The 23140-nt window shown below is 49.4% G+C and overlaps 3 protein-coding genes across 4 annotated transcripts in view; 2 read left to right on the forward strand and 1 right to left on the reverse strand.

Moving 5' to 3' along the window:
- LOC310753528 (uncharacterized protein) overlaps positions 1-18034 on the reverse strand; it is a 159643-nt gene extending 141609 nt beyond the window's left edge. The window contains exons 1-3 of one of the 2 annotated variants that reach the window (XM_083594915.1): positions 17527-18034; positions 14091-15699; positions 12439-12618 (exon numbers count right to left, since the gene is read on the reverse strand). In XM_083594915.1, the coding sequence (XP_083451041.1) occupies positions 14970-15686 (717 nt within the window). In that variant the 5' untranslated portion in view covers positions 15687-15699; positions 17527-18034 and the 3' untranslated portion in view covers positions 12439-12618; positions 14091-14969. Of the gene's footprint in view, positions 1-12438; positions 12619-14090; positions 16019-17526 lie in introns of those variants that run through there. The other variant, XM_083594916.1, reaches the window with a different exon arrangement.
- Positions 2169-11663, forward strand: MADCAM1 (mucosal vascular addressin cell adhesion molecule 1). Its single transcript, XM_083594692.1, has 5 exons — positions 2169-2666; positions 5358-5624; positions 7023-7337; positions 8945-9661; positions 11161-11663. The coding sequence occupies exons 1-5, from the start codon at positions 2615-2617 to the stop codon at positions 11265-11267; spliced, it is 1458 nt and encodes a 485-aa protein (XP_083450818.1). The 5' UTR covers positions 2169-2614; the 3' UTR covers positions 11268-11663.
- Positions 18035-18146: 112 nt separating the features above from the next.
- Positions 18147-20606, forward strand: TPGS1 (tubulin polyglutamylase complex subunit 1). Its single transcript, XM_083594865.1, has 2 exons — positions 18147-18553; positions 19802-20606. Exons 1-2 carry the CDS (start codon positions 18204-18206, stop codon positions 20331-20333), a joined length of 882 nt encoding a protein of 293 aa, XP_083450991.1. The 5' UTR covers positions 18147-18203; the 3' UTR covers positions 20334-20606.
- Positions 20607-23140: the final 2534 nt, after the last annotated feature.

The raw sequence follows: 23140 nt of genomic DNA on the forward strand, positions 1-23140 counted from the left end.
TTTGGCCACCTCATGAGAGGAGAAGACTCCCTGGAAAAGACCCTGATGTTGGGAAAGATGGAGGGCACAAGGAGAAGGGGACGACGGAGGACGAGATGGTTGGATAGTGTTCTCGAAGCTACCAGCATGAGTCTGACCAAACTGCGGGAGGCAGTGGAAGACAGGAGGGCCTGGCGGGCTCTGGTCCACGGGGTCACAAAGAGTCGGACACGACTAAACGACTCAACAAGAACAAGTGTTGTGTTGGGGGTGGAATGAGGAACAGGACTAGGAGGGGTGCAAATATTGCAAAAGGGGAAAAAGGAGTCTTTCACACTCAAAGCCATTACCACCAGACCCATGGCGGCATTATCGTCGTTTTGCTTGTTTCTGATGTTTGTACCCTCCAACATTTCTCAGATGAAAATAGGCACGCCCCGTTCCATAATGATAATTTTGCTCTTTATACATCTTATTGGGTTGCCCCAGCCACTCTGGGCAGCTTCCAGGACCAGCATCTGGGGTTGGCTGCGGGGGGCAGGTACCGTATTTTTTGCTCTATAAGACTCACTTTTTCCCTCCTAAAAAGTAAGGGGAAATGTGTGTGCGTCTTATGGAGCGAATGCAGGCTGCGCAGCTATCCCAGAAGCCAGAACAGCAAGAGGGATCGCTGCTTTCACCGCGCAGCGATCCCTCTTGCTGTTCTGGCTTCTGAGATTCAGAATATTTTTTTTCTTCTTTTCCTCCTCCAAAAACTAGGTGCGTCTTGTGGTCTGGTGCGTCTTATAGAGCGAAAAATACGGTATCTTGTGCGCTAGCTAGAAAAGCACGTCAGAAGGGGGGAAGTGTGGGGTGTGGGAAGACTTCTCACCTGCAAACCTTTGCTCGGCTCCACGCTCATTGCAGATCCCTCTGCCTGCTTTTCAGAGCGCGTAGAATTTTTGTGCTTTACTCTTTTTGCTGGTTGTTTTTCCTATACTTTGGAAAGCTCTGAGAGCTGCATTCTTGGGCATTCTGGAGCAAGGTGGTACGAACTTTGTTTGGCACAGAACAGGGGAAAGCCACTTAGGAAACTCCCTTAAGGCAGTTTATTTTTCTCCAGGTATTCTATATATTTTTTCAGTCTTCTTTGTATAATAAAAGGTAATGGGACCCCTGACCATTAAGTCCAGTCGTGGCCGACTCTGGGGTTGCGGTGCTCATCTCGCTTTATTGGCCGAGGGAGCCGGCGTACAGCTTCCGGGTCATGTGGCCAGCAGGACTGAGCCGCTTCTGGCGAACCAGAGCAGTGCACGGAAACGCCGTTTCCCTTCCCGCCGGAGCGGTACCTATATATCTACTTGCACTTTGACGTCCTTTCGAACTGCTAGGTTGGCAGGAGCAGGGACCGAGCAACGGGAGCTCATCCCGTCGTGGGGATTCGAACCGCTGACTTTCTGATTGGCAAGTCCTAGGTGCTGTGGTTTAACCCACAGCGCCCCCAGCGTCTTCTTTGTACAGCTCTCCGTAAAAATTAACAACTGCCTACATTATCAAATTTTTAATTATGGTGCTGGTGCTGGAGGAGACTCTTGAGAGTCCCATGGACTGCAAGAAGAACAAACCTCTCCATTCTGAAGGAAATCAGCCCTGAGTGCTCACTGGAAGGACAGGTCCTGAAGCTGAGGCTCCAAGACTTTGGCCACCTCAGGAGAAGAGAAGACTCCCTGGAAAAGACCCTGATGTTGGGAAAGATGGAGGGTGCAAGGAGAAGGGGACGACAGAGGACGAGATGGTGGGACAGTGTTCTCGAAGCTACCAGCATGAGTTTGACCAAACTGCGGGAGGCAGTGGAAGACAGGAGGGCCTGGCGTGCTCTGGTCCAGGGGGTCACGAAGAGGCGGACATGACTAAACGACTAAACAACATCAACAACAACAACAGAGGAGGCTGCCCTGCACAAATCGCTGCTCTGGAGCTAGCCCAGATCATGGACTCTGACAGAGACACGACAAATAAACTATTTTATTTTAAGGGGTGGTAATCCCGCTTTGGGTTCGGCTTGGGAGAAAATCAGCATTCTGAACTTCTGAATCTGAGCGACGCAGCGCCATTAGTCGGCCGGTTTCTCTGTGACCATGTATCACGCAGAGATCCAGCAGGGAGGCTCCTTCGTTCAGGGTCCCGGTGGGATTCCCCTGGATGGCTTTCACATGGGGAACGGCTTTTTTCACTGTTTATTGGAACACCTCCAATAAACAGAACGGGATTCGTCCCCTGATAAGCAAAGTTGAAGAGTTAATTGCTCCTCTTCATTCTTTGATTAAAAGGGGGAGGGAAAGTATTTCTGGAAAAAAGGCTAAATCCAGGATTCTAACATCACTCGGATTATGGGAAGAGGCCGGCTGTGAGATGTGGGTGGATATTGTTTTTTAAACGCACCCCCCCCTCGACACAGGGGTGGGCGGAGACACCCACCTTGGATTTAAGAGGTGCTGGTGTCATTGAATTGCAGGCAGACTTGGAAACTGCACCAGGGCGAGAGTGCCGTGAGGAAGGAAGGAACTACATTAATTAATTTGGAAAGAGACAGGCTGCTGCTGCTGGAATAAGTCCGTGTAGCTGTAGGTAGAGATATAACTGGAGTGCAAAGAGCATGGCAACCGTTAACTTGGGACTGCTGTTCGTTTTCGTCAGGCTTGGCTGGGGTAAGTTGGATCATGCCCCCCTCCCAAAATGCAATTTCTACCTAGGATTAAACTGGAATTAAATTTACAAATAAGAAAACGTACGATAAGGAAAGTTATGTCGTATGATTAGGACTGTGACATGGTCTTTTGAAACACTGATATTGGAAACTGCTACATATACCGCGTTTTTCGCTCTGTAAGACGCACCAGACCACAAGACGCACCTAGTTTTTGGAGGAGGAAAACAAGAAAAAAATATTCTGAGTCTCAGAAGCCAGAACAGCAAGAGGGATCGCTGCGCAGCGAAAGCAGTGATCCCTCTTGCTGTTCTGGCTTCTGGGATAGCTGCGCAGCCTGCATTCGCTCCATAAGACGCACACACATTTCCCCTTACTTTTTAGGAGGGGAAAAGGGAGTCTTATAGAGCAAAAAATACGGTAATTACTAAGAAATTCAGAGGGAAGAGATTCGAGAAAGTCAAATACTATGTTTATGAAGATGGATTAATTTTAATTAATTAAGTGGTAATATGCTGGATGTATCTTTTTTCTTGTTTCTCTTTTTCTTTGTTTTTATTACTGTTAATCTTTTTTTTTTACTATGTTTATCTACTGAAAATAATAAATATTATTTGAAGGGGGGGCAATGTAATTTTTTAAAAAGAGAGAAAAATAAATAAATGCTATTCCCTCCGCCTTCCACGACCTTCCCCTTATAATACCCCACGCATCTGGCGTTATTGTAATTTATTATTACAATAATAAAAAGGAAATTTTCCCAAACAGAAAAAATTACAATGTTTTCCATCTCGACCAAATGCCATTTGCAAAAGGAAAATGTGCATTGTTTGTTTTTGTTTTCCCCCATTATTATTTTTTTTAAAAAAAGAAGATTTCTTGCACTACTAAACAGATTTCGTTGGCTGTTTTCCTCCACACCTCACCCGAGCAAGTCAGCTCCCAGGCTTTTAATGGAACGAGGCTGCCCAGGGATGTTGGGGTGGCAGTGAAAAGACAAGTCAAAAAGGCAAAAAATCACTGAAAGGATGCGGAATTCGCTTTGGGCAGGGGGAAGAAATACAAAAATCTTGGGGCGTCTTACAGAACCGATTGCCACTAGATGTGTGGGCCATAGATGTGTGAGGAGGAGGAGGAGGAGGATCCACTACCGCTTAATAATAATAATAATAATAATAATAATAATAATAATTATACCCCGCCCTCCCCGGCCACAGCCGGGCTCAGGGTGGCTAACACCAATAAAATTACAGTAAAAACATAATAGGTGAAAATAAACCCAATTTAAAATGCAATTTAAAATGCAGCCTCTTTTTCAAAGTAGCCCATTATGGCACTGAACCTTCAAAGTTTCGTTTTATCCTTATCTACGAGCCACCTTGAGTGCATTTGTTGGCTCCATGTCTACGGAACTCCCTGCCACAAGATGTTAACATGTCACCCCTTCAGAACTGGCTTCGAAACTGCCCTTGCAACGCCTTTTAAATCTAAGGCGCTTCTAATTAATTACTCCTCATAAACCTTCTTGCAAACCTACAAACGTCATCTGATCTTCACAAATACTTTTCAAATAGTCCGTAAATTTACTCCAGTCTTCTGTGAATTTCTGGTCCCGCTGGTTTTGAATCCTTCCTGTTAGTTTATCTAGTTCTGCATAGTCCATTAATTTCACCCTCCATTCTTCAATCGTCGGTAATTCTTCTTGCTTCCATTTTTGGGCCAATAATATTCTTGCTGCTGTTATTGCATATAAAAAGAGCTTACATTCCTTTCTATTTATATCACTCCCAAGAATGCCCAGTAAAAATGCTTCTGGTTTCTTTATCAATGTATATTTCAACATTTTTTTCATCTCATTATATATCATCTCCCAGAAGCTTTTCACCTTTTTACATTCCCACCACATGTGATAAAATGTTCCCTCTTTTCCTTGACATTTCCAACATTTATTACTGACTTTATACATTTTCGCTAATTTGACAGGTGTAATATACCATCTATACATCACTTTCATCACATTTTCTTTTCGGGCATTGCATGCAGTAAATTTTAAACCTTCTTTCCATAATTTTACCCAATCACTCAGCTGTATTGTTGTTGTTGTTTAGTCGTTTAGTCGTGCCCGACTCTTCGTGACCCCCTGGACCAGAGCACGCCAGGCACTCCTGTCTTCCACTGCCTCCCGCAGTTTGGTCAAACTCATGTTCACAGCTTCGAGAACACTGTCCCACCATCTCGTCCTCCATCGTTCCCTTCTCCTTGTGCCCTCCATCTTTCCCAACATCAGGGTCTTTTCCAGGGAGTCTTCTCTTCTCATGAGGTGGCCAAAGTCTTGGAGCCTCAGCTTCAGGATCTGTCCTTCCAGGGAGCACTCAGGGCTGATTTCCTTCAGAATGAAGAGGTTTAATCTTCTTGCAGTCCATGGGACTCTCAAGAGTCTCCTCCAGCACCAGAATTCAAAAGCATCAATTCTTTGGCAATCAGCCTTCTTTATGGTCCAGCTCTCACTTCCATATATCACTACTGGGAAAACCATAGCTTGAACTATACGGACCTTTGTTGGCAAGGTGATGTCTCTGCTTTTTAAGATGCTGTCTAGGTTTGTCACTCAGCTGTATATTATACCCAAAATCTTTGGCCCAGTGAATCATAACCGACTTAACCTCCTCATCCTTCAAATGCCATTCAACAGGTTTTCCCAGTTCCGTCCTGACCGTCCACCCTCAGAAGGCACTGGTGGAACTGGGAGGCTCCATCCAGCTGACCTGCTCCACGGACTGCCCTGGCGGGAAGGTCCAGTGGGAAGGCTTGGACATTGAGCAGGGCGAAGTCTTCTCCAACAAGACTCACAGCATCCTGACCATCGCCAAAGCCACCGTCAGCATGGAAGGAGCCAAGTTCTGCACAGGGCAGTGCCGTGGGACCTCCGGACAGAAGAAGGTGGATCTGCAGGTGTACTGTAAGTGCAGCGCTGGAGGCGAAGGGGGCGGCCGAGGGAACCTTCTACATGCCAAGCGCCCGCTCTGCCCCTGAGGTCGCAGCTGCCTGCAGAAGGGGCCTCATGTGGTGTCACCTTTGCATGCAGAAGGTGTTGCAAGTTGAGGTGTAAGCTCAGAAGGGTTTAAGGCAGCTGGTCTAGGAATCTGGACATCTCCGTCCCATCCTTTGACATTAGGCTGATAGGTGTCAATCAGAATCTGAACCATAGCTGTCAACCGTCCCTTATTTGGCGGGAAACTCCCTTATCCCAGCTCCGTGTCCCGCTGCTGTCCCTTATTGATGATGTCCCTTAAATTTCCCGGGTTTCATGTTTGCCCGGCTCAGGAAGTCCTCCGTCGCACGAGAGTGTGCGCACGAGTTGCCGCATCTCCGTCTCTCCCTTTTCCCCCTCAGGGGAGCGTCGTGAGGAGACGGGTGGCGGCGGGCGGGCGGGCGGGCAGTCACTCTCTTGCGAGACTTCCGCCGCGCTGCCAGGGGAAGCCGGAGGCGGCGGCGGAGGCTGAGGAGGCGGCCTGAGGGAGGAGGAAGAGGAGGGGATGGGGAGGGACGCAGAAGTGCGGCGCTTCAGCGGCCGCGGCGCCGCCACAACCGCCTCATGCCAGGCTTGCGGGCGGCGTGAGTGAGAGTCTCTCTCCCTCCCTCTCAGGCGGGGAAGGGCCGATGGAACTCCTCGCGCCAGGACGACGGCAGCCCCGACGTCCTGCTTAGCATCCCCTCCAACCAGTGCAGCATCTTAATGTAGTGATTTCCCCCTCTGCATCCCTTTCATAACTCTATTTTTATAAATCATTTGTCCATCCATAGTTCAAATTTTTACTACAAGTTTTCTGTCCATCCTACCAATGTATGTAACTCTTTAAAATAGCTTTTCAACTAAATGATAAACTTTCCCCATTCTTTATTAAAGAGGTCGTCTTTCTGGTTTCCAATTCTGCCTGTAAGCCTGGGAAACCCAGCCAGATGGGTGGGGTATAAATAAATTATGATTATGATTATTAAAAAAAATGATTGATTTTCACAAAATTATAAACAAACACATGAAACAAACATAAATCATAACCTTATTAACAATTATACTTACAAACATTATTAAGTGACTTCCTCGCTTCCCCTTGGTTGAATTTCAATGCAAATCCTTTTAACGGTTCTTACAAAATTTGACTTGAACATTAACATCCTTAGATCTTTCCATTTTGAAGTTAAACGTTTTAATTCATCACTTAATTTATATAAAATCCTAAACCAATTAAGTATCTGCAAGCTGTTTCCAATTGATTTAGCTTGACATATTTAACTAAGTAATCATTAAATTTAGATTATTATTATTATTATTAACGCCCTACGGGCTGTTTTCCAGCTTTCCCCGATGCCTTGCAACTGGTCTCTGAGCCGAAGATTATGAGGACTGGGCAGCCGGCTCGTCTCGTCTGCTCCTTGAGCAAGGTGTACCCTCCGGGCTCCCTGACACTGACCTGGTTCAGGGGAGAGGAGAGGCTGGAGGCTACGAAGGTGGAAGACGACATGGTGGATTTTGAGCAGCAGCTGATGTTTCATCGCTCCATCCTTGAGGTCCCGGCGGCCGCAGAGGGAGCAACCTACAAGTGCGAAGCTACTCTGGAGGTCGAAATGGACACCTTCAGCCAATCCAGAGTGGCCATCGTGAACCCCCAAAGTAAGCGTTGACCGTGTGTGAAACCCACATGGAGGAGACCCAAGCCTAAGAGCAATGCTCCCCTCCCAGCCTTCACACCTACTAAGCCCCTGATTGCTTTAAGGTAAAGGTAAAGGGACCCCTGACCATTAGGTCCAGTCATGGCTGACTCTGGGTTGCGGCGCTCATCTCGCTTTACTGGCCGAGGGAGCCAGCGTACAGCTTCCGGGTCATGTGGCCACCAGGACTAAGCCGCTTCTGGCAAAACCAGAGCAGCGCATGGAAACGCCGTTTACCTTCCTGCCGGACTGGTACCTATTTATCTACTTGCACTTTGACGTGCTTTTGAACTGCTAGGTTGGCAGGAGCAGGGACCGAGCAACGGGAGCTCACCCCGTCATCGCGGGGATTCGAATCGCCGACCTTCTGATCGGCAAGTCCTAGGCTCTGTGGTTTAACCCACAGCACCACCCGCGACCCTGATTGCTTTATCCTCCCTGAATTTGTCCCATGAGATTGAGGTTGAATCCTGACAAGACAGAAGTACTGTTTTGAGGGGACAGGGGGCGGCCTGGTGTGGGGGACTCCCTGGTCCTGAATGGGGTCACTGTGCCCCTGAAGGACCAGGTGCGCAGCCTGGGAGTCATTTTGGACTCACAGCTGTCCATGGAGACGCAGGTCAATTCTGTGTCCAGGGCAGCTGTCTACCAGCTCCATCTGGTACGCAGGCTGAGACCCTCCCTGCCCGCAGACTGTCTCGCTAGAGTGATCCATGCTCTGGTTATCTTCCGCTTGGATTGCTGTCATGCGCTCTATGTGGGGCTACCTTTGAAGGTGACCCGGAAACTGCAACTAATCCAGAATGCGGCAGCTAGACTGGGGACTGGGAGCGGCCGCCGAGACCACATAACACCGGTCCTGAAAGACCTCCATTGGCTCCCAGTATGTTTCGGGGCACAACTCAAAGTGTTGGGGCTGACCTTGAAAGCCCTAAACGGCCTCAAAGGCCCAGTATACCTGAAGGAGTGTCTCCACCCCCATCGTCCAGCACGGACAATGAGGTCCAGCTCCGAGGGCCTTCTGGCGGTTCCCTCCCTGCGAGAAGTGAGGTTACAGGGAACCAGGCAGAGGGCCTTCTCGGTGGTGGCACCCGCCCCGTGGAATGCCCTTCCATCAGATGTCAAGGAAAGAAACAAGTATCTGACTTTCAGAAGACATCTGAAGGCAGCCCTGTTTAGGGAAGTTTTTAATGTTTGATGTTTGTGTTTTTAATGTTCTGGTGGGAGCCGCCCAGAGTGGCTGGGGAGGCCCGGCCAGATGGGCAGGGTATAAAAAATATTTTATTATTATTAAAGCCCTCCTAGTTGATGGACTACAATAGATGTTTTGGACTACAAATCCCATTAACCTTTGGTCAGGGCTGGCGGGAGCCGTGGCTCAAAGCATTGGAGGGCACCGTGTTGGGGAAAGGCTGGCGTTGACATTAAAAATACAGCATCAACGCTCAGCCCTTGCTGATAAAAAAGAACTGGCTCGGATTAATCAACTAAACTCTAGTTGATTAATCTGCCAGTGAAAATCTTGTGAATGCCTTTTTTTAAAAAGATGCAAAAACTTTTGGTTCGCAGCCACACAGGTGCCCAGCGCTACAGAGGCGGCCACCTTTGCTCTCGTGACGGAAAGAACGAGCCGCGTAGCTACTCAGGAGTCGGCCGTCACTGAGCCGCCGGCGACCACCCGGAGCCTTCCCCTTCTCTCCCCCACCGAGCCCCCAACCACGACGTCGACCGCTTCTCCCACCCCAGAACCCCTTCCAGAAACCAGTAGCCCTTCCCCGACGAGGAACCCTGTTGCGGCGGTGCAGACGAGCTCTCAGAATTCTGGGACCGGGGCCAACACCGTGCAAGTCCCTGTCTTGACGTCGAAGGAGACCCCAGCGACTTCGCAACCCCCTCGCTTGACAGATGAACCACCTACCACCGCGTCCGTTTGCGCCACGGCCAGCAGCCACGCCACGCTTGCGGCTGAAAAGCCACACAGCGCCTCCACCACCATGAACCCCTCTAGAGACCCCTGCCGCCCTGTCATCACCCCTGTTCCCACCCAAGGCAGCACGGGGGGCACCCTGCGGATCACGTGCCTCGCGGCCGACTGCGGCGAAGACGTCCCGGTCCGGTGGGTGGAGACGCCCGTGGCTAAGTCCCGGTACCGTCAGGAAGAAGGCGAGGGCTGGTCCACCCTGGTTGTGGAGAGTGTCTCCCTGGAGCATCAAGGGGTCTACCGGTGTGTTGCGATAGCCAGCCAGCCCCGGATAGCCAGTTTGACCATCTCTATCGTGCCTAACGGTGAGTAGACAGGGGCTCCTTTTCCCTTCTTCAGCAGTGTCTCAAATCTGGAGGCAGGCCTCTTCAGGTTTTCTAGGTCGTTTCATTCTGGCCTCTGCAAAAGCCCTGCTGTCCGTCGCGGGACAACCACCCATCGTCGCCTAGGGGCTCCTCCCCCCTTGGCCTTTTGAATCCCTAGGGTCTCTGTGTTGTTGATGTTGTTTAGTCGTTTAGTCATGTCCGCCTCTTCGTGACCCCCTGGACCAGAGCACGCCAGGCCCTCCTGTCTTCCACTGCCTCCCGCAGTTTGGTCAAACTCATGCTGGTAGCTTCGAGAACACTGTCCCACCATCTCGTCCTCTGTCGTCCCCTTCTCCTTGTGCCCTCCATCTTTCCCAACATCAGGGTCTTTTCCAGGGAGTCTTCTCTTCTTATGAGTCTTGGAGCCTCAGCTTCAGGATCTGTCCTTCCAGTGAGCACTCAGGGCTGATTTCCTTCAGAATGGAGAGGTTGGATCTTCTTGCAGTCCATGGGACTCTCAAGGGTCTCCTCCAGCACCAGAATTCAAAAGCATCCATTCTTTGGCGATCAGCCTTCTTTATGGCCCAGCTCTCACTTCCATATATCACTACTGGGAAAACCATAGCTTGAACTATACGGACCTTTGTTGGCAAGGTGATGTCTTTGCTTTAGGGTCTCTGTACCAGCACTGCTTTTTATTCCACTGGCCGAGTCATGTAAAAACACCAGGCAGGCCCCACAAATAACCCACTCCCAGCTAGCTGGAACAATGTTCTGACTTGGTATAAGGTGACTTCTTATGTTCCAGAGCAGGGGAGAGCAAACTTTTTCAGCAGGGGGCCGGTCCACTGGCCCTCAGACCTTGTGGGGGGCCAGACTATATTTTGAAAAAAGAAGAACGAATTCCTATGCCCCACAAATAACCCAGAGATGCATTTTAAATAAAAGGACACATTCTACTCATGTAAAAACATGTTGATTCCCGGACCGTCCACAGGCCAGATTTAGAAGGCGATTGGGCCGCATCCTGCCCACAGACCTTAGTTTGCCTACCCTGAGTTAGACCATCCCTTGTGGGAGATGCGTGGCAGACTTTCTGGCATAGATTGCTACAGTGGTACCTCGGGTTACATACACTTCAGGTTACATACGCTTCAGGTTACAGACTCCGCTAACCCAGAAATAGTGCTTCAAGTTAAGAACTTTGCTTCAGGATAAGAACAGAAATCGTGCTCCGGCGGTGCGGCAGCAGCAGCAGGAGGCCCCATTAGCTAAAGTGGTGCTTCAGGTTAAGAACAGTTTCAGGTTAAGAACGGACCTCCGGAATGAATTAAGTACTTAACCCGAGGTACCACTGTATTTCTAAAGTGGTGGGGGGTGTTGGGGGGAGTTACTGCCTCGGCACCAGGTTCCGCATAGATTGCGCCAGGCTTCTTGTGGTTACGGGAACCGCAGAATTATACCGCTCATGCTGTCTCCCTTTCTGTCTCTCTCTCCAGCTACGTTTAGCACAGAAACCGCCGTCGCCATCGGAGGCACCGGCTCCCTTCTGGGGGTTGTCATCACCGGTTACGTGGCCCGTCGCTTGTGGCGGCGGCGCGGCTAGGATCCGGCGGCTCCACCGACACCCGCCTGTTCCGGCGCTGTTCTCTCTGCAGCAGTTACCATGTTTTTCCCCTGAATTTTTCTGGGGCGACTCTCCCGCCAGAAGCTGCTACTAGAGGGGACCCGCAGTACAACTTGAGAGGTTTCTTTCCACGCTTCCTGGGGTCACAGAGAAGAGGCAAGTCCAGCAGAGGCACCCTACTACCCCAGCGGAGGGCGGTCGACTCTCCCCACCCACCAATCCATAGCTGTCAACTTACAGATTTGAAAATAAGGGACCAGCAGCCTCGAAAATAAGGGATTTTCCAAGCACAGGTACGTTCAACTTCTGAGCCCCTCCGAGCCAAAGGCAGAAAGCCCAGCCAGCAGCCAAACGAAGCCTCAAGCGGTGGTTCCCACAGCGCAGCAACCCGAAAACCAGTCGCCACTGTTCCCACAGATGCAGCAAGGAAAACCACCGTCACCTCTCTGCTGGGAAGCGCTGAGCAAAGGCGAGTCCCCAGGCAACGCGGCCGATTTGATTGGCACAAGGCATGCAAGCTCCACCCCCCAGTCGTTCTTACAGACTCCTTATTGGGTGAGCAACGCAGCCAAGCAACACAGTTGGAGCCTCCCTCCTCCCTGGCCAGCAGGGAGGGAGGGAGAGGAGCTGCTTCCTTTGAAACCCGGGAAATTTAAGGGACATCCTCAATAAGGGACAGCAGCGGGACACAGCGCTGGGATAAGGGACTTTCCCGCCAAATAAGGGATGGATGACAGCTATGCACCAATCGACAGGAACAACTTCTGCCAAGACTGAAACCATACGCCGGAATCCTAAGGGGTTTAGGAGGTCATCCGAGTCTAGCTGTCCGGTCAAACGCCGGTCCCTCCTTGACATTTTTTTGAGGCCGCGACCCTAAGCACAGGTTGCTTCTGACCTCACTTGAAATTCAGTGAGTTTTGAGTTGGCCTTTTTTAGGGTCAGGGCAGCGGGCAGGAGGCAAACAGATGCCCCAGAGTTTTGAACACGAAGCGAGACTGGATAGAAACTATCCCTAGAGGTGTGGGCCCAACATCTCCTCCATTTCTCCCTCTTTCCCAACTCTTGGACTCAAGAGGTCAATAGCTGGGTTTGCTGGCTGGCCAACAGACCCCCAAGCCCAAATCAAATCAGGTATTTCTTTGTGGACTTTTAATTCTCAGGGACACAGGTGGCGCTGTGGGTTAAACCACAGAGCCTAGGGCTTCCCAATCAGAAGGTTGGCAGTTCGAATCCCCATGACGGGGTGAGCTCCCGTTGCTCGGTCCCTGCTCCTGCCCACCTAGCAGTTCGAAAGCACGTCAAAGTGCAAGTAGATAAATCGGTATCACTCCGGCGGGAAGGTAAACCACAGAGCCTAGGGCTTCCCGATCAGAAGGTTGGCAGTTCGAATCCCCATGACGGGGTGAGCTCCCGTTGCTCGGTCCCTGCTCCTGCCCACCTAGCAGTTCGAAAGCACATCAAAGTGCAAGTAGATAAATAGGTATCACTCCGGCGGGAAGGTAAACGGCGTTTCCGTGCACTACTCTGGTTCGCCAGAAGCGGCTTAGTCCTGCTGGCCACATGACCCGGAAGCTGTACGCCGGCTCCCTCGGCCAATAAAGCGAGATGAGCGCCGCAACCCCAGAGTCGGACACGACTGGACCTAATGGTCAGGGGTCCCTTTACCTTTTTTTAATTGCGGCGATGACTACAGCCTTAGACAGCCAAGCATCACAGAATCGTAGAATTGGGACATCTGTGACACGGGAATCTTACTCAATGCGGGACTCGAATCCACAAACCTGTGATTGAGAGTCTCCTCCTCTACTGATTGAGTTACCCCCCAAGGCTCTTCTGGTCATTTTTATGGAGGGCAGATGTGTCAATTTGTTAGTGATGGAACCTCCACGGTCAGGGGAAGTCTCTCTGGTTTTCCGATACTTAAAACAGAAGGAATGGGACATTGCCTGTGGACAGGGCGGGCGCTAAGCAAATTTTTGCTCCCATTGAGTGAGTTCATCCAGAAATGCCTTTGTCAACCGCAGCCACATCCATAAACGGATTGCTTTGTTGTTGTTTTTTAAATAATATTTATTAAAAGTTTAAAGATTACAGAAAAAAGAAGAAAGAAAAAATGAAAAATTAAACAAAACAAATCAATACCTTACAATACATAGAAAAAAAACAAAAAACAATACAGCAAAACAAAAACAATTAAAAGCACATCCAATATTTCTATATCTTTGTCTTTCATTTACTTGTTTCATCGACCTCCTCACACCTCCCTTTTTTGTATTCTAATTCAATTAGCTATTTCAGCAAATCCTTTCCATCTTTCTCAATTTTTGTTCTATAATTTATCTTAACACAATCTAACCTTAAATTTTCCACTTTGGCCCATTAACAATCTATTTTTACTTAATTCTTTATAACATTTCTGCTAAAGCCATATAACTTCATTCCAGCATCCTTCTAACATTCATTAATTTTGCAATATTTCTGTAAATAAACTTTACATTTTTTCCAATCTTCTTCCAGCGACTCTTCTCCCTGGTCTCGGATTCTGCTTTGTATATAAACAAAGGGGGGGGGGTTGGCAGGGGGTTGGACTCGATGGCCCTTGTGGTCTCTTCCAACTCTATGATTCTCTGATTCTAAATGGATTGCTTTGTATATAAGCCCTATCTATTGTACATACAATTGTTGTTTTCTGTACAGATTACCACTGCTGTAATTAAACGGGGTTCTTTTCCACATCTTGTCTGCATTGTGTGATCTGAACAAGCCTTAAACCTAAAGCGCAAGTAGATAAATAGGTACCGCTCCGGCGGGAAGGTAAACGGCGTTACTGTGCGCTGCTCTGGTTCGCCAGAAGCGGCTTAGTCCTGCTGGCCACATACCCGGAAGCTGTACGCCGGCTCCCTCAGCCAATAAAGCGAGATGAGCGCCACAACCCCAGAGTCAGCCACGACTGGACCTAACGGTCAGGGGTCCCTTTATCTTTAATTTAACATGGGGATTAGCAGCTAATAAAAGTTTGGGTTCGCTTTTGTTGGGGGGCTTCCATTTTGTTCCACCTTGTGGCAGGTGGGAGTCCTGTCGCGACAGTCTTCAATAAAGACCAAGCCTACTGGCTGCTGTTTTATAATAATAATAATAATAATCATAATAATCATTCATTATTTATACCCCGCCCATCTGGCTGAGTTTCCCCAGCCACTCTGGGTGGCTCCCAATCAAGTGTTAAAAACAATACAGCATTAAATATTAAAAACTTCCCTAAACAGGGCTGCCTTTAGATGTCTTTTAAAGAGAAGATAGCTGCTTATTTCCTTCACATCTGGTGGGAGGGCGTTCCACAGGGAGGGCGCCACCACCGAGAAGGCCCTCTGTCTGGTTCCCTGTAACCTCACTTCTCGCAATGAGGGAACCGCCAGAAGGCCCTTCGGTGCTGGACCTCAGTGTCCGGGCTGAACGATGGGGGTGGAGACGTTCCTTCAGGGATACAGGACCAAGGCCGTTTAGGGCTTTCAAGGTCAGCACCAACACTTTGAATTGTGCTCGGAAATGTACTGCGAGCCAATGTAGGTCTCTCAGGACTGGTGTTATGTGGTCCCGGTGGCCGCTCCCAGTCACCAGTCTATCTGCCGTTTTGCTCTGGTATTCCTGGCTGGCGTCCTTTTTTGTCCAAGGGAGCCCTCAGATTTCTCCGTTAACAGTGTGCACGTTCCGCATGTGCTTTAAGAGGTTGGACTTGTGGTTGAAGGCCTTGGAGCATTGCTCGCAGCTGAAGGCCGGCTGCGCCTGGTGGGTTCGCCGATGCTGCAGGAAGGTGGAGCGGTGGGTGAAGGCCTTGGCGCACTCGCCGCAGCGGTGCGGCCGCTCGCCGGTGTGAACCCTCTCGTGCTCCTTGACCGAGGCCTCCCACTTGAAGCGCCGGGCGCAGTGGGCGCAGGCGAAGGGCTTCTCCTGCGTGTGGATGCGCAGGTGCTTCACCAGGCACGACGTCCGCTTGAAGCGCTTGGGGCACAGGTGGCAGGCGAAGGGCGCCTCGTCCGAGTGCACCTTGCCGTGTTTGTCCAGGTCGGCCCGCAGCTTGAAGCGCTTCCCGCAGGTCCGGCAGCGGAACGGCCGCTTGGCCGAGTGCACCAGGCGGTGTTTGATGAGGTCAGCGCATCGGGTGAAGGTCTTGGCGCAGCGCTTGCATTGGTAGGGTCTCTCGCTCGTGTGGATGCGCTGGTGCTCGCGGAAGTTCGTCAGGTACTTGATGTCCTTCTCGCAGACGGCGCAGCGGAAGACGTCCACGTCGGCGGGAGCGGAGGGGGCCTGGGGGCGCCTCGGCTTGCCCGGCCGGACCCCCACCTTCTTCCTCTTCTTTCGGGGGCGGGTTTTTGGAGGGGCGCATCCGGCATCCATGGGTTCCAGGCACCTGGCAAAGATGGAGCAGAGGACGGTGGGGTAGATTTATTTATTCATTTCATAAAAGGCATACACCGATTTATCAGAAAAGGAAAAGAAAGAGTCCTGGGAAATGATACTACAGTGGTACCTCGAGTTACAGACGCTTCAGGTTACAGACTCCGCTAACCCAGAAATAGTATCTCGGATTAAGATCTTTGCTTCAGGTTAAGAACAGAAATCGTGCACTGGCGGCGCGGCGGCAGCAGGAGGCCCCATTAGCTAAAGTGGTGCTTCAGGTTAAGAACAGTTTCAGGTTAAGTATGGACCTTTGGAATGAATTAAGTACTTAACCCGAGGTACCACTGTACATTCAAGTAGGTGGCCATGTTGGTCTGCTATCATGGGTAAGCAAACTAAGGCCTGGGGGCCGGATCTGGCCCAATCGCCTTCTAAATCCGGCCCCTGGGCGGTCTGGGAATCAGCGTGTTTTTACATGGATAGAATGTGTCCTTTTAATTCAAATGCATCTCTGGGTTATTTGTGGGGCATAGGAATTCATTCATGTCCTCTCCCCCCCAAAAAAAATAGTCCGGCCCCCCCACAAGGTCTGAGGGACAGTGGACTGGCCCCCTGCTGAAAAGGTTTGCTGACCCCTGGTAGTCAAAATAAATTAAAACTATTCTTTAAAAAGATAGTTTAAAAGACCTAAAAACGCCCTTAAAAGAATCAAGTCCTCAAAAAAGTTCTAACAAAGTATTTAAAAGAATCCTTCCAAAAGAATTTAAAAACTATAATGTAGCACCTTAGGGACCAACTGAGTAGTTTTAGGTATAAGCTTTCGTGTTTGGTATGGGCTTCCGAATGGTGTGTGTTGTTTGTGTGTACCCCAGGCGTTCTGCTTTTACTTCTTGATTTAATCCTCCGGACCCAAGCTTTGCAGTTTTGACTCTTTATTTCTCCTTCCGTTTCTTTTTATTATTATTATTAATAATTTTTTTATTAATTTTCCAACATATATCAAAACACAACACAACTGACAATACACAAACAAACATACAAACACGTATAATTTCATAACCTCTTTTTCTTAAACCTTATTTCAACGACTTCCCCATACCTCCCTTTTCTGCATCCCTGTTTTAAACTTTTCCAGCAACCCCTAATTTCAATTACTTATAATTCACTTTCTTTAATCCTTTTTCTCTTACCCAATTATTTGTCGCTGCAATTCTGTTTTACATTACCCATAACATTTTAGCACTCATTAATTTTACAACAGTTCTTAAGATAAGTTTTAAATTTCTTCCAATCTTCTTCCACCGTCTCTTTTCCTTGGTCACGGATTCTGCCAGTCATCTCAGCCTATTTCTCCTTCCGTTTCGATTGGGGTTGTGGGGAAGCAACCAGAAGCAAACATATAAATAAACACAGGCACGTGCACCCAAGGGACAGAGATGGTCCTGGTTTCTCTGCCCCCACGCCCTGCATGCTGCATGCTGGTTTTGCAACCAGGCTGAAAATTTAAATTAATTCTGGGGGGTGGGCAAAAAGCAGCAACAACAACACACAGGCTGATTAGCAACCCGCACCCTTATTGATAAATAAACAAATACCATGCAATCACTCCTGAGCATTGCAAAGCCCTTCATAGCTTTAAATTGTATTTTAATCAACTTGTTTTTATTATTGGTTGTTAGCCTCCCTGAGCCCGGTCTTGGCTGGGGAGGGCGGGGTATAAATAAAAATTTATCATCATCATCATCATCATTATTAAAGCTCTTAATAGCTTTGCAATGCTATTAGCCGCCCCCCCAAAAAAATCCCATGCAATCTCACTTTATGCAAACCCCGCCACTTACTGAGCAAGAGGGGGCTGGGGATCAAACTGCCGACGGAAGCAGATAAAACACCCCAAGTCACAGCTCAGCCGGTACACTAAGAGAGATGGAAACAAAACCAGCCTTTTCTGGCATATTAAGGGTTAAGTCAAGTTGCCCATACTAAAGATGGCTGCCATCGCCTCACCCCCGCCCAAACAGCACGCCTTGTTCGCCCCGCGAGTTGGCGCAGCGCTCTGATTGGCTGCTGCCCCAACTCTCGCGACACTTCCTCTATCCTGACGGAGCCCCGGCAGTTTCGACGGAAATGGACTGCCATAGAGCAGGAAAGGATAGACAGGCCAAGGGGGGGGGAAACACACACAATCGAATAACTATGATTTAAAAAAAAAATTATACTGGATATCTATCATCGATATGTTGACGCAAAGCAGCGCTGCCTTATGCCTTAGCAACTTTATGGTAAAGCGCGGCCTATACTTCCGGTAATGGTGGAGGGCGACGCTCTAGCCACTTCCCTCTTCATGGTGGGTTAAAAACAAGAACGGCGGCCGCCTCAGCGTCGTCTCTTCCCTCGGCGGCTTTTGATTGGCTGCCCGTCGCCAGAGCGCGAGGCGCGGCCCTCACCCAAAATGGCCGACGCGCGGCCCTCACCCAAGATGGCGGCCGTCGCTAAGCGGCGCCCTCAGACAAAATGGCGGCCAGCGAGAAGCGGCGCTCGGCGGCGGCAGCCGGGAGCGACCCGGTCCGGCCGTCCCTTCCCTCGAACGGCGCCCCGTCGGAGAGCGAGGCGGACTTCCTCCTGCAGGCCGGCGTGAGCGACATGGTCCGCGAGGCCCTGCTGAAGGTGCTGGAGGCGCGGCCTGAGGAGCCCGTCGGCTTCCTGGCCGGCTACTTCGAGAGGCTGGCGCAGGGCGGCCCTGAGGAGGCCGAGGCGGGAGAGGCCTTGTCGGCGGCCGACGGCGGCGGGGAGCCCCGGGGGCTGCTGCGGGGGCGCCTCGGACGGGCCTTGTGGTACCTGAGCCTGGCTCACCACTCCCACAGGTGCGGCAGGTGGGGAGGAAGGCCGGGGCGGGGGAAAACTACAGCGCCCAGAATGCACCGCGGCAAGATTCGGGGCTCTTTCGCTGTGCTTTGGCGCGCGGGGCCTCCTGGGACATGAAGTCTTCCCCCCTTACCGTTTTTTCAGAGGAGAAGCGAATTAGTGTTGTTAGCCGCCCTGAGCCCGGCTTCCGGGATATAAATAAAAATGGATTATTATTTTTTATTATTATAATTAGGAAGAGTGAACGCTTTAATTTTTTTAAATTTTTTATAGGTTTTCGCAACATTATAAACAAACACATAAGACAAAGAAACATACATAATAGCCTTATTGTAAATTATTAACATTGTTAAGTGACTTCCTCGCTTCCCCTTGGTTGAATTTCATTGCATGTCCTTTTAACGGTTTTCCAAATCACTGTTCTTGTAAAATTTAACTTAAACATTAACATCCTTAGATCTTCGCATTATGAAATTAAACATATTAATTCATCCCTTAACATAAATAAAATCCTAAGCCAATTAAATGTCTGCAAGCTGTTTTCAGTTAATTTAGCTTAACATATTTAACTAAGTAATCATTAAATTTAATCCACTCTTCCTGATACTCCTCCTCCTGGTCGCAGACTTTTCCGGTTAGGTCTTCTCATGGACCAGAGCACGCCAGGCACTCCTGTCTTCCACTGCCTCCCGCAGTTGGGTCAAACTCATGCTGGTAGCTTCGAGAACACTGTCCCGCCATCTCGTCCTCTGTCGTCCCCTTCTCCTTGTGCCCTCCATCTTTCCCAACATCAGGATCTTTTCCAGGGAGTCTTCTCTTCTCATGAGGTGGCCAAAGTCTTGGAGCCTCAGCTTCAGGATCTGTCCTTCCAGTGAGCACTTAGGGCTGATTTCCTTCAGAATGGAGAGGTTTGATCTTCTTGCAGTCCATGGGACTCTCAAGAGTCTCCTCCAGACCAGAATTCAAAAGGATCAATTCTTCGGCGAGTTCCACAGTTTAGCTCTGCGCTGTGTAGAGAAGGACTCCCTTTTATCCAGCCTGCATCTTCCCTGCTGAAAATGTTCAATACAATATAAATATGTTGGAAAATCTTCACTGTGCTTCAGCGGATGTCCACAATGGAACTCATACCGTGGACAAAATTTCCTTACCGTAGCCAGATTATTCTCTCGCTCGATATCACATAGGGTGCCGTCTAGTTAAATTGTCTGCTTTACCAGTGATCTGTTTTATGTTCCTTCCCGTAGGATGGCCTTCAACAACAACGTCAGTGTGGCTTACGATTCCTTGTCCGCCGCCGGCAGGCGCAAGAAGCCCGGAGTCAGCGGGAAGCTCTACAGCGAGCTGCTGAGACTGATGTGCCAAGACAAGGGCACCCCAGAAGACATCGCCCTGTCCCTGCTGAGCAAGGTCTCCTGCCGAGACCACGAGGCGGTGCCCTTTGACATCTTCCGCTACGGGGTCCTCACCTGCCTGGTCCTCCTTGAATTCCTGGCCAAGGCAGACTTGCTTTTCAACGCACTGGGCGGCGGCTCTGGGGCGGCGGACAAACGAGTCTGTGCGGCGGTCCTGGGGACTCTGGAAGATGCCCTTTGCCCCGCTGAGGTCGCAGCCCCCATCCGCTTCCTGGAGGCCGGGTCCAAGCTTGGGCCGGATTGCTTGGCTTCGGCCATGGACAAAGCGCTGGCCGAGCGGAAACCCAGCGTGGCCATGAAGAAAGAGGAGTTTCTCCAGAGAGCCTCGTCCATCTTCGTGGCGAGAGTGAAACCCGTCGAATAAGCTCTGAAGTCGGGTTTGTGTGTGTGTGCTTTGTCTGGTTCCCTGATCACCAACCTGGCTGTTCATCTAGGATGGAGAGACATTGGCGACTTCTTGTTTTGGGCCAGTGATGGAGAGAGATCGAAACATAGCAACTTCGCTTTCTGGGGTTCAGTAGAGCTGCATGACTGATGTCCAAAACTGCTGCTCTTTGTTGAGTAAATCTCATGTCAAACACTGGATAGGTTTGAAGGATGATGGAGATATTTAAATTGGGTTATTTATATTGCAAAACGTCTCATATTTCTTCTTTCTTCTTCTTTTATTACACCGCACAAGTCATTGCGCCAGTCCACACCTTTTCTGGGTGTGCCCAGAATGTGGTCCCGGCTGCCCACCTTCCCCAGTCAGATTTTGGAAATCTGCACACAAGACCGGTGTTTTTTTTACTGTGCTTTTTTTGCTCTCAATGCTGAACTGTGTTGTAAGGTCAGCTGTGTCCCGAGCTTAGACTTTTTAGATTTATTGTTTCAGAACATAATACAGTGGTACCTCTGGTTGCGAACGGGATCCGTTCCGGAGCCCTGTTCGCAATATGAGCAGAATGCAATCTGCGCTTGCGCGGGTTGCGATGCCCCGCTTCTGCACATGCGTGTGACGTCATTTTGAGCATCTGTGCATGCGCAAGCGGCGAAACCCAGAAGTAACCCTTTCCGGTACTTCCAGGTTGCCGCGGGACGCAACCTGAAAAGATTTAACCTGAAGCAAACGTAACAAGAGGTATGACTGTACATCGCTTGGTTGTTTAAAATAAACCACAAAAAAATTAAAAGTGGTTTTTGAAAGGAATTAAACAATACAGTTTTCAGCAAAAAGGAAAAAAAGAAACAGCTTAGAAAACCGCAATTTAAAACATTGAAAAAATTGGGAATAATCTAAAAGCAGGTTGGAACATTCTTCAGCATTTTAGATGTATGGATGGGATTGTCTAACAAAAGTGTTTTTAGCCGAAAATAGTGCAGTGAAGGTACCTGAGATCAACAGGCAGGGAATTTCAAAGTGTAGGTGCTGTCATGCTCCTTTTTTTACAAATGCACTTTGGAACTCCCTGCCTATTGATGTCAGGTAGGTACCTTCACTGCACTCTTTTTGGCACCTGCCTGGTTCTCAGGCCTGTTTCCAGGCTACATCTCCACACACTCTTTGCCTGACTCGGATGTACAGTGGTACCTCGGGTTAAGTACTTACCGTATTTTTCGCCCTATAGGACGCACTTTTTCCCCTCCAAAAATGAAGGGGAAATGTGTGTGCGTCCTATGGGGTGAATGCAGGCTTTCACTGAAGCCTGGAGAGCGAGAGAGATCGGTGCGCACCGACCCCTCTCGCTCTCCAGGCTTCAGGAAGCTATCAGCAAGCCTGGGGAGCCCGCGGGAGTTCCCGCCGGGCTCCCAAGGCTTGCGGACAGCAGCCTGCAGCCTGAAACCTGGGGAGCACAGCGGAACGCGCCCCAGGCTTTGGGCAGCTCTCCGCAACCCACGGCCTGTTCGGGAGCTTCCCCTGCCCCAGCGGAGTGCATTTTCTCGGGCTTCCCCTGCCCCAGCCCCGCGCCTGGGGGAAATTTTTTTCCCCCTTTATTTCCCCCCCCAAAAAAATAGGTGCGCCCTATGCGGCGGAAAATATGGTAATTCGTTCCGGAGGTCCGTTCTTAACCTGAAACTGTTCTTAACCTGAAGCACCACTTTAGCTAATGGGGCCTCCTGCTGCTGCTGCGCCGCCGGAGCACGATTTCTGTTCTCATCCTGAAGCAAAGTTCTTAACCTGAGGCACTATTTCTGGGTTAGCGGAGTGTGTAACCTGAAGCATATGTAACCTGAAGCGTATGTAACCCGAGGTACCACTGTATCTTTGAACTGAGAGAATGTCACTCGCTTGCCTGATGAGGGAACGTCTTTGTGCCTCTACAGAAACCTCTTGACTTTTGCATAGCTGGGACAAGCAAAGGTAATTGTAGAGCAGAGGTCGGCTGGTTCACGGTTCTGCAGACGCCGCGGTGGGTCGGAGTGCGCAGGCACGCATGCGCAAGCTCTATTTCCGGTGCTCCTTTTGGCGCGAAGGAGGCGTGCGCAGCTTCCCGTTGGCTGCAGGAACTTCCAGAGGTTAAACCAACGACTTTCCAGCCCCGGAAGGAGCGTTCGTGTGACACGCCTACTACACACTGCAACCGACACACTAACATGTCACGACACACGGTTTGGAGAGCTCTGGTACAGACAAAAAATACCTTTAAGGTCAGCCAGACACCCTTTTATCCTGGTAAGATCACTGAAATCTTTGGAGAAATTATCTGCTGCTCATTTCTCACAACCTTGTGCTCAGCTGCACAACCCATAAACTCCTAGAAGCTGTGCATTCACTGTAGTGAGCCCCCAAGGCTCTGCTCTCTTTATTATCTTCATTTTAACAGATTTCCATGGTGTTTTAATACTGTTACTGTTTAATTAAATAGTAATTAAAATTGTTGAATATATATATATATATATAACTTTTTAATTAAACAAGAACAGTGTTAAAACACCATAGAAATCGTTAAAATGAAGATAATAAAAAGATAATACTAAAAAGAACACACATACACACAAGCTTTCTGTAGTTTATCTGGACTTTCTTATTTTTGTAAGCCGCCTTCAAGTCTCAGTCTGAGGAAGAAGTGGATTAGAAGAAATAATAATAACAATAATAATGAAATATACTCAAGAGTCGCAAAGTGATTTCATGGTCTTTATTCAGCTCGTAGTGGTGAGGAGGAATGAATGAAAGTCCCCTCAAGG

This window comes from Podarcis filfolensis, assembly GCF_964270895.1.
Source record: "Podarcis filfolensis genome assembly, chromosome: 18".
Lineage (NCBI taxonomy): Eukaryota > Metazoa > Chordata > Lepidosauria > Squamata > Lacertidae > Podarcis > Podarcis filfolensis.

Excerpts from the sequence above, each read along its gene's own strand:
- MADCAM1 (XM_083594692.1), top strand. The coding sequence starts at position 2,615 with ATGGCAACCGTTAACTTGGGACTGCTGTTCGTTTTCGTCAGGCTTGGC. Across the intron at positions 2,667-5,357 it reads TTTCGTCAGGCTTGGCTGGG|GTTTTCCCAGTTCCGTCCTG; the intron begins GTAAGTTGGATC and ends GCCATTCAACAG. Across the intron at positions 7,338-8,944 it reads GGCCATCGTGAACCCCCAAA|CCACACAGGTGCCCAGCGCT; the intron begins GTAAGCGTTGAC and ends TTTGGTTCGCAG.
- TPGS1 (XM_083594865.1), top strand. The coding sequence starts at position 18,204 with ATGGCGGCCAGCGAGAAGCGGCGCTCGGCGGCGGCAGCCGGGAGCGAC. Across the intron at positions 18,554-19,801 it reads CTGGCTCACCACTCCCACAG|GATGGCCTTCAACAACAACG; the intron begins GTGCGGCAGGTG and ends TCCTTCCCGTAG.